The following is a 12504-nucleotide window of genomic DNA, read 5'->3' on the forward strand; positions in this document are numbered from 1 at the left end:
GCTTGTTAAGCCTGTTAGTGGTGGAAATGGGCAGGGAGCCACGTCCCCTCCAGATCCCAAACAGCCAGTCCCTGACACTTGTTTGTCTCTCTCTTTACAGGAGCAATTTCTTGGGGGACAGCGACTCCTATGGATGTCGTGAAAAGTCGACTCCAAGCTGATGGGGTTTATTTAAACAAATACAAAGGTGTCCTGGATTGTATCTCCCAGAGTTACCAGAAGGAAGGTCTTAAAGTAAGCCCCGCAGTAGTCATATGGGGTCAGTGTCAGTCCCTGGAAGGTGGGCCAGACGTTTGGGGGGTATATGAGGTTACAGAGAGGGGAATCAGGAAACTAAAGTGCTCACAGTTACTATATCAAGCACGACTTGAGATTCTTGTCTCATTTAGTCCTTGCCCCAGGCTGGTGGAGGAGACAGAGGTTCAGAGAGGACTAGTAACCTACCTGAGGTCACACAGCTGGTGCATGGCAGAGCCAGGGCCTAGACCCACATCTGTGTCTCACCAAAGCTTCTCTTTCATAGGGATAGGCTGAGAGCTGCTTCCTCACTCACTGCTCAGTGCCTCACTCTCCTGCAAGCTGGGGGCCCCAGAGCTACCTGAGTCATCACATCTCCCAGTGTCTGGTCACTTGGTCTGTCTTCTCTCTCATCCCACTTGAGTCCTTACACCATCACCTCTGGTCTCAACTATGAGGCAGCCTCCAACATGGCCTTGTCTCCCTTCTCTTTCCTCTTCCCTGCACCCAAAGGGCTCATTTAAATCCATGCCTCTTCCAGTCAGCAGACTCGAGTTTAAAGGCAGCCTGGCAGCCTGAGCTGGGGGGAACATCCAGGCAGGTTGCTTCACTGCTCAGCCTCTGTTTTTCCAAGGATAATCATCCCTACCGTGAACAAGGGGGATATTTGTCAGTGAAATACAAAAAGTGCCTAGCTTCGTGCATAACACAGTATATTTAAAAAGAGCTACTTGTCATTGGCTTTAGTATTAGTTTAATTAGTGCAAATGTCACTACTGAGTATTGGGTCTTTGCTTATATGTGTCGCATCCCCAAATATATGCATACGTATATATGTATATATGTATGTGTATGTATGTGGATGGATAGATAATTTTTTTTTTTTTTTTTGCTTCAATGGAGTACTGGAACTTCTCTGGAAACCTGGACTTCCATAAAGCCTCTTTTGTCTGCACATACATCTACATGTACATGTATATGTATGCATACACAGACACACACACACACATATATATACACACATATACTCACATATATATACGTATGTGTATATATATGTGTGTATATATGTATACGTGTATGTATATATACGTGTATGTATATATATATGTATATTTGGCTTCAGTGGAGTGCTGGAACTTCTCTGGAAACCTGGACTTCCACAAAGGCTCTCGTCAGTAGGTGACTAACCAAGGCAGTGTTCTCCAGGTGCTCCCAGACAGCAACTGAGGGGGCTGGAGCCAGGTCATACATAGGCTGCTGCAGGTTCCACTGGCAGTACTGAGGTCTGTCTGCCTAGTACCTGATACACAGAGGGACAGGACTCTGGGGTACTTGACATGTGATCCTGGATCCCATGACTCCCTCAGAGGCACTTGTCTTTGTGGATGGATGTCCAGTTTTTGTTGTTGAGGTGGGGTCAACACAGGGACGTCTTGTACTGCCATGATACTGACATTACTCTATGTATTTACTTTTATTGAGGTCTTTATATCTTCATACAGCTTCAAGTTACTCTCTAGTGCCATTTCATTTCACTCTCCCGGACACCTTTGAACATTTCTTGCAGGGTAGGTCTTGTGATAATGAACTCCTTCAGCTTTTGTTTATCTGAGAATGTCGTAATTTCTCCCTCAGTCTTGAAGGATAGTTTTGCTGGATATAGGATTCTTGATTGACTGTTTTTTCTTCTTTTAACACTGGATATGTTGACCTACTGCCTTCTTGTCTTTCAAGTTTCTAATTAATAATCTGCTGGTAAACTTATTGAGGATTCTTTGTATGTAATGAGTTCCTTCTATCTTCCTGTTTTTAAAAGTTTGATTATAATGTGTCTTGGCTTGGATCTCCTTAAGTTTATTTTGCTTGGAGTTGGTTAAGCTTCTTTGATGTTTATATTCATGTCTTTCATCAAATTTAAGAAGTTTTTAGGAAGTAATTTAGGAAGTTTTTGGCCTTTATTAAGCAAGTTTTTAGCCTTTATTACTCCAAATATTCTCTGCCCCTGTCTCCTTTTGTTTTCTGGGATGTCCACAATGCATGTATTGGTTTGTTTGATAGTTTCCCACAGATCCCTTAGGCTGTTTTCACTGTTCTTCAATCTTGTTTCTATTTCTCAAACTCAATAATTTCCATTGTCTTATTTTTAAGTTTGTTAATTCTTTTTTCTGCCTGCCCAAATATACCTTTGACTCCTTATTGTGAATTTTTCATTCCAGTTATTGTATTTTCAGCTGCAGAATTTTTGTGTTTTTTTTTCTGGGTTTTCTATTTCATATTGATGTTTTTGTTTTTGTTCATATATTATTTTCTTGGTTCTCTCCACATTTTCGTGTAGTCTTCAAGCATCTTTAAGACCCTTGCTCTAAAGTCTTTGTCATGTAAATCTGCTGTCAGGTCTTTTTCAGGGACAATGTCTCTTGACTTATTTTTTCTTCTTCTTTAAATGGACCATACTTTCCTGTTTCCTTTGAGGCCTTGTTATTTTTTATTGGAAACCTGACATTTGAATCTAATAATGGGTTAACTCTGGAAATCAGATTTGGTGTCTTTTGTTATTATTTTTGTTGATTGTTACATTTTTGTGATTGTTTTAGGCGGTCTCTATGCCAAAGATCAGCCTGAAATGTAAACTCGAGGTCTTTTCAGGTCTTTTCTGAACCTTTCTTTGGGTATGCGCGGTTACTTTCTAATTTTCCCCATACATGCAGTTCCTTTTTAATGTCATAGTCTTTAATGTCTATCTCCCAAAGAGGAAAAAGAGAAAAACCAAGGGGGAAAGGGTCATCAGCCAGAGGAGGAAGGGTTTGCATCAGTGAAACAATAATGACTACCTCCCTGTATACACCTCTGTGATCAGAAACAGCAGTCAGTGATCAAAACATAGATCTCTAATATTTGGAGAACAGGGCCCTTATTGCCCACTCTGGCTTCCAAAAGCTATGTGTGCAGGTTGCTCCTCCAGCATAAATCCAGCTGCCTGCCACAGGTCTGGGGGGTGAGGGAGGGGTAGCTGCTACCTTGCTAAGAGCTAAAATTGACTGCACTTAACCATATTTACTGTGCAAACCTTCTCCTAGAAGTTGTAAGGATTCGCCAAACTGTAGAATTTCAAAAAAGTTACATCAGACAGATTCCATCAGTGCAAATTTTATCTAGGTAAGGAAACAGTTGGCTGGCATTTCCTATTCTGCCACCTTCCTAGAATCCTCACCTCACTTGTCTTTTGTATTATTTTAGTAGAAGCACAGTTTGTGATTCAGTCAACTACAGAGGGACACATAAGAGACATTCGCATAGGATGCTTCTTTATTTGAGATACTTTGTCTGCTATTATTAATGTTTCAAAAAATTCAAGTTAATGTATCAAAATATTAATGTTATAATTCTATAAAGTCTATAGAGGCTAAATATATTGCTGATATTATTTCCTCCAAAAATTACTGTGCTCTGTTAAAAACAAAGTCTGGGAAGGCAACTGAGGTCAGATTATAGATTTCTTAATCTCAGTAGCATTTGGTTCAGTTTATATTCAGAGACAGGTTTTAAACAGAGGCAGCCGTATTTAGCTTGATTAACCACTCATTGACTGAAATTAATTTTTTTAATTTTTATTAGTTCATTTTAAAAATGAATAATATATGAACATAGGAAGCTTCAAAAGGTAAAAGATGATATACTGTCTAAATGTCCCTCCTTGGTCTTCAGTCTTCTCTCAAAGATAATCACTGTTATGAGTTTCTTACAATATATCCCAAAAATAGTCACAGCCAGTGTGAGAATATATGTGGATAGGTATATTTACATATGTTTGTATTATGTGTTTGCATATAAACAGAAATCGTAACATGAAGAAAACATCCCACACAGTCCTGGTTGTCTCACAACCAGATTTCTGGCAGCAAGAGGAATGACTTTTTCTGGGGCCTAAGGGGTGTCCCCAGTGACAGATGGCTGTAGCACTGGCTCTATGGGCCACCCACTCCCAAGTAGTTTTTACTGCCACTCACTGAGGCATGGTAAGCCAGCCTGTTCCCATTTTACCATGGAAGAAGAACTCAGTGAAAATAAAGAATTAGAATGGAGTAAAGTAATGATGATGGTACCCATATCTGGTAGTTCTTTGTAACTCACTTAATGACTACCAGTAAAGCATTCCCTTTTTGATAGAGGGAATTAGAAGTCTAGGACTTAGGGGGCATTCCCAAATCAAAAAAGAAAGCTCTGGAAGTAGACTTTTGGGTCTACTCTGCCTGCTGTGATGATCGTCATGGGCCACATGGGCCGTTGCTCACACTTGGAGAGCTACCATCTGAAATAAGGAGGCCAGAGGAGTGACTTGGCATCTTTGAGCTGCACAGAGAGGGCTGTTGTTGAGGGGGTTTGTGATAGTGGATTGAGAGAGGTGGAGGAGGAATATTTAGGCAGTCTCTATGCCTCCCTAAGGAGAGGTGGAGAGGAATATTTGTAGGAAGAGAAGTTTCCTGAGGCACCAGAGTTGATTGCCCTTTGGTTCTGCCATCTGGGGACTGGAACCCTCCCTCCACTCTAGGAATCCCTCACTACCACTACCACCACCAGCCCTCTTTCAGCTTGGGACTGTTTCCTTTTCACAACAAGGAATTTGTTCGTTCATTCGTGTGTCCATCCATCCATTCATCCATCCACTGATTCATTTACTGAGACTTATAACAGACCCTCTGGGCCAAGAAAAGCATTTGACGCTGGGAGTTCCAAGGTGTAGATGCTGAGGGTTCCAAGGTGTGGATGCTGAGCGTTCTTAGGTATAGATTCTGGGGGTTCCAAGGTGTAGATTGGGGCTCCAAGGTGTGGATGCTGAGGGTTCCCAGGTATAGATGCTGGGGGTTCTGAAGTATAGATGCTGGAGTATAGATGATAAGTTCTGAAGCAAACCACACCGTAGCCCTGCTCTCACTGCCCTGACTGGGATTATTAATGGGGGTACAGACAAATTACGGGTGGTTAGGGACAGTGTGAGAAGTGTTGTGACAGCAGAGATGCTGAGTGCACAGAAGACAATGGGCCACAGTCCAGCTTGGGGTGCCCATGGGAAGACTGCTAGAGGTATAGCCAGGTTTAGGGAACATTCCAGCAGAGGGAGCAGAAGATACCCAGTGGTGGGAAAGAGCTGGCTCCTTAGAGGAATGACAGGCTGTTAACCTACCCAGAATGTCAGGTATAAGAGGCAGCCCAGATAAAGTGCAGGGCCAGAACAAAAGGGTCTTGTCAGGCCAGAAAAGGGTGTAGACTTGACACTGGGCAGTGTGGAACGATTGAGGCTTCATGAGGACTCAGTCTGGTGGTTTTGTATTCAGAAAGCTTGGGATAAAAGCCACCAGGTGTGTGCTTTGTCATCTTCGGGCCTTACAGCAGAGCAAACAAACCATGGCTGCTGGAGGGAGGTCATGTCCATATGTCTGAAGAGTCCCATGGTTCCTTCAGGGCCCAGCACTGTGGGAGAGGAGATCCACATTCCAAGCTGGGCCCTGCCTGGCTCAGCCTCACAGAACAGAGTCAAGCCCAGGCCCACAGGGGAGTGTCTGTTGCACCCAGCATGGAATTTTCCTCTCGGAGCTCGAGCCAGTTCCTTGCTGTTATTCAGTCACTGTGGGTGAGCTTGGGGAATTCCAGAAAGGTTAGACGTCAAAGAGCAGCCCTGATGTTAAAGGGTCCTCCTTGCCTTATGCCTGCATCACTCCAGGGTTTGGCTGAGCCACTTGCTTACCTGTGGGGGTCCTTGTCCATCACCTCCCTTCTCTGTGAGGGTCAAAGCTTCCCCCAAGTTCACAGAAGCCATTCTCTTCCCTTCACAATCAAGCTACATCTTGCAGGCTGCCATGGAAGGCCAAGGTGCAGGTGCCTCTCCTGCAGAAAGACATCCTGACATCCTGACCAATGACAGAGGCCTGTACCTACCCTGAAACCACAGTGCCTGACAGCTGAGAAAACTGGGGAAATATAAAAGGGCTGGATTTCTCCTTCCATACAATTACAGTATCAGTTCTATTTATTACACTTGGTAAATATACAGGGGTTAGATAACAGGTTTATATCATAGGCTTGACAGTTCTTGGGTCCTTTACATTTGAGTAGGGCTTCCTTTAGATGTGTTGTCTAGGGAAGACATTTAAGGACCACTCCTCCCCACCGCACCCCTCACCAAATCCCTTAGCTGTTCTCATCACATTCTAGATTATATTGTAATTATTCCCAAATGGGGCCTATCTCCCCGCCCCCAGGAGGTTTTAAACTGGGCAAGGGCTGGAACTACATCACACTGATCAGATCTACTCAATGGGAAGATTCAGGGAGGAAGTGAAGTATCTTATCATATGCCCTAGGGATGGAATACAAATACCCTGTTCTTGTATAAAAGGCTGAGTTAAGCAACTCATCAGTACAGGCCAGGCCGGGACTCCTCCGCACTTGTACTAATGATCTAAGGTTGAGTGCCACCCTGTGTAAAGATGGCTACTGATGATGATGATGATGATGATGATGATGGAGATGATGGAGATAGTTAACAGGTCCATGGCAGGTACTGTACAAGCGCTTTAAGAGCTTCTTCTCATTTATTCCCTCAACAGCCATATCAAGTCAATAGTGTTACCCCCATTTTATAGGTGGGAAGTTGAGTTCTAGAGACTTTGCTACTTGCCCAAGCAAGAGCTATTAAATGGCAAAGCTGTGTCTCAACTTCATGCCTAGTGTCTGAAAAGTATGGCCTGAGTTCTTCCCCACTCTGCCTCTTGGGGGACATCCTGTCAAAATGGTTGGTCCTGACTGGGTGCTCTGTCTACCATTGCGGAGTGAGTGGAGTGCAGAGCTTGGATTTCCAGGTTCCAGAGAAGTGTGTGTGTGTGTGTGTGTGTGTGTACGCACGTGCGCGTGCACATGTGTGGGGGTATGTACATGAGAAATAGCAGCAATTAAACAAGTGTATGTGGGTGTTCATGGTCAGCAACTTGCCCACAGTATTTAGTTGTATGTGTACCAGGCCTGGGAGGAGAAACCCCATCACAGGTGACATGGGTTGAGACAGGAGCATGACTAGGGGGCATCCGGGGTGGTTTTGGCTTGTAAGGGCCCTTTGGGCTCTGTGGGGTCCAGCCTGGGACAAGTGGGCAGCATCCCCAGCCTCTCTCTTCACCTGCAGAGGGTCCAGGTCAGTCCCCTGTGATAACGTCACCTTCTGCCAAAGGTGTTTTTCAGAGGCATCACTGTGAATGCTGTGCGCGGCTTCCCCATGAGTGCCGCCATGTTCCTCGGGTATGAATTCTCGCTGCAGGCAATCCGCGGGGACCACGCCGTGACTAGCCCCTGAGCGCCAGGTCAGTGTGCTTCCTTCTCAGCCCGTTGTACCTCCTGGGAGCTTGACACTGTCTTCTTTGCCATGAACACGTTGTGACTTTCTGAAACATCCCTGCCATTTGTTTCCTCTCTGATCCGTGTGAGTTCTGGGGCTACAGTGGCCAACCTTCTTTTCATCAAAAAGCCCTTCTGAAATGCTCGCCTGTGACTGGTGGTGAGCTGGGTGCTCGCGAACTGAGATGGGCACAGAATTTCCCTGTTTATAGTAAGCTCGCCCATCTGTTTTCCCATCCAGCAGCTTCAACAACCCTTGAAGGGAAGTGTGTTTCACTTTATTATACAAATTCAGTGGCCCAGGCCCAGAAGTGAGGCCTTAAGTTAGAGTGTCCACCCCCTGCCACAGAGCACCATCTCTCCATCTTCCTACTGGACTCAGATCATGAGTCTGAGAGCCAGCGACAGGCTCCCACAGCCCTGGAGGACAGCCTCTGTCCTTGTTCCCTGCCTCCCACCTCTTTCTTTCTCCCACTCTCATTGCAGAAAGATCACTACAGCCCAAGGGATCTAAAAAAAGAAACCTGACCAAGTGACTCCCTTAGTCACATGCTCTCTGTGGCTCCCCATTGCCCTTTAGGTAAAGCGTTAGTCCTTAACCCGTCATCACCAGCACCCTAAAATAATTTTCTCACTCTTGCCTCTGGATCTTTGCACATGCTGTCCCTGTCTGACCCCCTTTTGTCACACCCTTCCTCTTGTCCTTGGCTTTACCAACTCCTCTCTGTCATCTGGGCTTTGGTCAAGAAATCTCTTCCTCCAGGAAGCCTGCCCCGATGCCTCCGCTAAGATGAGTTGTGCCTGCTGTAGGCGCTCCCCAACAGCCCCTTCTCAGCCCCTACCACATCCCCTTGCATCATACCTGCTGATGACTCTCCTCACTCCTCAGCCAGCGTGCAGTCCTGGAAGAGCTGCCACTGTGTCTCCGCCTCTGTGTCACTGGTGCCTCACGCGGAGCCCGACACCCAGATGGCCCCTCAGAAACATCACTGAGAAGACGGGCAATCAAGTGCCAGCGTCCCCTCACCTCCTCCCCTTCTTTTCCTCCCTGTTTCTCCTTCTCTGGCTCCACACTGGTGTCCTGCAGAGCTGAGAAGATAAGGTGGAACGAGTCACTGAATTTTCTAGTCAACAAGAAACCATTTTGCTTCAGCCTTGGCGACTACGAATTCTCTCAAGAAGGATGGCTTTTGTCAGAAAGGTCTCGCAGTCCTCTCTGCTGCCTTCCCTGGGCCAGCAGAGGCCTGCTAGCATTCGTGGACGGGCCCAGACCCTAGACCCAGGGGAGGGGTGTGATGGATCAGGCCGATGAGACTGAGCCCAGGACAAGGCTTAGAATGCCGGCTTCATCAGATGATTTAGCTTTTCACTAAAGCACCCACACTCACAGCTCTCCTGGCTTTTGGCTCTCTCTTACAAAAGGAAAAGAGTAGTAACACATTTTGCATAATTAAATGTCTTGAGTGGGTTTTGTCCAAGGCGAGGAAGAAGAACCGCCTGGTTCTTAAAGCTTTGCTCAGATATCAGCTGCTTTCCACCTTGAACAGGTGAAAATAGCTTTCAAGAAAAAAAAATCCTATCATAAAATCCGTGCCTCTTTATTGCAGAAAAAAATAGAAAATACAAACAGAACACAAGAAAATAACCTATTTTCTGCAATATTTTGTAACTCATCCTTCAAAAAAAAATCCTATCATAAAATCCGTGTCTCTTTATTGCAGAAAAAAATAGAAAATACAAACAGAACACAAGAAAATAACGTATTTTCTGCAATATTTTGTAACTCATCCTTCCCATTTAATAGTTCAAGACCATTTTTTCCATGTCATTAAATATTCAGCAGCAAGGTGGTTTTTGTGCCAAGACCTGGCAGATCCCAGAGTGGCTGGACGCTTGCCCGAGCTGTCACACCCGGCAACTTGTGACCGCCCTGGTGGTTGGCTACTTCTGGAGGAAGGAAGAAGTTTCTAGCAAGCCAAATTCTGATCATCCTGGATTTAGCCTTTCAGAGCAGCGACCACCCCAGTTGGAAGCCACCCTTTCCGGAAGTACTCTCACGGTACAAGAGGCACAGATGTGTGTCAGCCTTGCCTCTGCTGGAGTGAGACAGGAGGCTGTGGCCCCCCGGGTGGAAGAAGGGGTTTCCCAACGACTTTTCTGGAGCCTCATCTTGAACAAGCCTTCAGTTTGTTTCAACTTCCTGCTCTAACCTAACAGCCCCAAGGTCCTTTATCAAGCCCTGGATTTGAATTTGCCGAGTAGCTCTGAGATCATGGGCAGGTCCTCTAGGAAGCAGCAGTAGCATCTACTCTTTGAAGACTTGGAAACCAGTGCCTCCCTTGTGATCTAGACGGGGGGCAGAGTGAGAGGTGGTGTATGTTAGAGAACCGCAGAGCCCTACGGTCCCTAATCGGTGGCAGGAGGGTGCCCATCTTGAGTCCCTGGGTGCAGGTGGTAGGATGGCATGGAATGGTTTCCATTGTCTACACTCCACCGGAGCAGCATCCAAACCACAGTACCTATGGCCTCCTTCTAACAAGCAGGGGCAGGGGCAGAGCTCTCCCTCAGCCCCCACCAACTCCCGTGGAGGAGGAACACTTCACTTTCATTTATCCTCTCCCCCAATTCACACACACGAGTGAACCAAGGACCATGGCAAATCCAGTAAGTGGGGCGTGAGGTCGTTGTTTGGGATGCGGCTAGTTTGACCTGTTCTCAGGGAGTACCAGACTCAGACAACATGAGAAAGATGACCCCGGGTGGTAGAAGTGGGGTCCCAACCCTGGTCAGAAAGTCAGCTCTTAGGTTTGTTGGAAGCCCATGAGTCCAGCTGGGCCATCCCCACCGTCCCACCAGGATCTCCTATCCCAGAAGCTTCCTGGAATAATGCTGGTCTGCCTCCTGACTTGACATTCTTGCTCCACACCTCATGGATCTACCTTTAAATCCTGGAAAGTCCATTTCCCAGGAAATAAGATACATTCTTCCTATAATACCTTGTTTTGAGCATTTATAGATGACCTCAGACAACCTCCTAGCCCTTCACATCTGCCCTCATGGTGATGCCCTGCCAACTCTTGCTTCATATACACAGTTTTCCCAATGGATTGTTGACCCTTAGATCCTGCTTGATAACTTGGGTTTGATGAAAGCCTTATTTTTCATCCTGTTCCCCTAGGGCCAGCGTCACCTGGCCAGAGCTGGTGTCATCTGACCAGAGCCTCTTTTTGCTACAAGTTGGTGCTGGAGGCATGGCATCTCTAGACTCCTCAGTAGTGAACTTAAGAGAAAGAAGGCCTCTCTTCCACCCGTGCTGTGGGTCAGGTGGGCCCTCGGCCATCGGCGCCGACCTCAGAATCCCTTCTTTCCTGAGGACTCTGCTCCTTACCTCCCAGCTGCGGCCACTCACCTGCTGCCTGGGAAGGAACTGTTGGACCATTGGACCACTGGCTGACCACCAGCTCTTTCAGATCTCCACTGGCCCCAATACAAAGCAGGATAAGATCGGCCCTGTCCCCATGCCTGCTGTTACACTCACTGGGAGCTCATGGAGGAGCTCAACTGTCTGCATGTTTCCAAATAAAAACACTGAAGACCTCTTCAGGTCATTACCGAATCAGATGCTGCTGCCTGGCTTCCACAGGATACTGGCCACTCTCGTTCTTCCCTCTGTTTAGATCTCTATAGATGGTGCTGGCCCAAAGAACCCGCTCCACACAGGTGAGAGGAGAAACCAAGGATGGCCGTCATGCTTCTTTATGCCCTGCTGCCTCCGGTGGGCAAGGAGGGCACCTGACTCCGGTGGCACATGCTGACGGAGCGCCTCAGAGTGGTGTTAGTGAGCGTGCTGGGATGGGCGTTCTCTGGGCCTTATTTCCACACGGAGAACAAAACAAAACAAAGTACTTTGTCCACAGCCTGGTTTCCAGAATGGTTTCATTATTCTAAATGTTCTCTCTCACTAGAACCATGTAGGAAGTCCATTGTTCTTTTGCTGTCCTGTGGCCTGTGTCCATGACCCCTCTCTCACTTTTGTGCCTACGACAGGCATCCCTAATCAGTCGTAGAGGCTTTTCCTGATGAGCTGAATGCTACTTCAGAATCCTCAGCTTAGGACCCTGGGCAGCCATCACCAGTCAGTCAGAACTGGCACACAGATTAATCTATTTGCCATTCTTAGCTTACATCCCAGTGGGGAAAACATCCTTAGATTATTTTTCTTTCCCCTTTGAAAGAGTCTTCCTTGATTTCTCTGTTCCCTCCCACTGCTGTACAAAAAAACAGTCCCCCAATGGTTCTCTTGGCTGATAAACTGCAGAATCACCACTTGGTGGCAGCAGAAGTCAAGAAAAGCCTCCACAGATGTCAGCTTCTGGTAGCTTGTGACCATGGTCCTCAGTGGTGAGAGCATCTGAACTCCATGACACTTCTCTTCTGGTTTTCTGGATCTCACCATCTCCCTTGTTGTGGTCCTTCTTCTTCTCTGTGGTGGAACGAACCTCAGACTAGGGAGAAATATACTTTAGGTTCCAGGTCCAGTCTGTCATTGGCTACCTTCCTTCGCGATCTTGGCAAACTTTTGGCCGCTCGGGGCCTCAGTTATCTCATCTGTAAAGTGGGAGAATTAACAATAGGTCCCCATTGTTTGCCTTTGAGGGCTTTAGTAAGAATCAAATGCAAACAGGGTTTTGTAAACTGTAAAATAAAACACACACACACACACTCACACTAACAGGAGTTAAAGAAGGCAGAGGAGGGGAATGCTTGTGTGATTTTTCTGGTTTCTGGTTTTGACTTGCCTTCTTGTCTGTGAGTCTGGGTTGTTTGCAACACATGGTGGCTGCAGTGGTGTTCCTTGGGCCTCGTTTCTACAGCTCAAAC

The 12504-nt window shown here is 46.4% G+C and overlaps 1 protein-coding gene across 8 annotated transcripts in view; it reads left to right on the forward strand.

Moving 5' to 3' along the window:
• SLC25A48 (solute carrier family 25 member 48) overlaps positions 1-11239 on the forward strand; it is a 42783-nt gene extending 31544 nt beyond the window's left edge. For 2 of the 8 annotated variants that reach the window (XR_008297845.1, XR_008297841.1), the window contains 4 exons: positions 101-234; positions 5701-5869; positions 7460-7589; positions 10802-11239. Coding sequence is in view for 3 of the 8 variants with exons in the window: in XM_053221260.1 (XP_053077235.1) it covers positions 101-234; positions 7460-7582 (257 nt within the window). In the remaining 5 variants the exon portion in view is untranslated. Of the gene's footprint in view, positions 1-100; positions 235-5700; positions 5870-7459; positions 7590-8512; positions 9269-10801 lie in introns of those variants that run through there. The other 6 variants (XR_008297842.1, XR_008297843.1, XM_053221260.1 and 3 more) reach the window with 6 other exon arrangements.
• The last annotated feature ends 1265 nt before the right edge of the window (positions 11240-12504 follow it).

Source organism: Acinonyx jubatus, chromosome A1, assembly GCF_027475565.1.
Source record: "Acinonyx jubatus isolate Ajub_Pintada_27869175 chromosome A1, VMU_Ajub_asm_v1.0, whole genome shotgun sequence".
Classification (NCBI taxonomy): Eukaryota; Metazoa; Chordata; class Mammalia; order Carnivora; family Felidae; genus Acinonyx; species Acinonyx jubatus.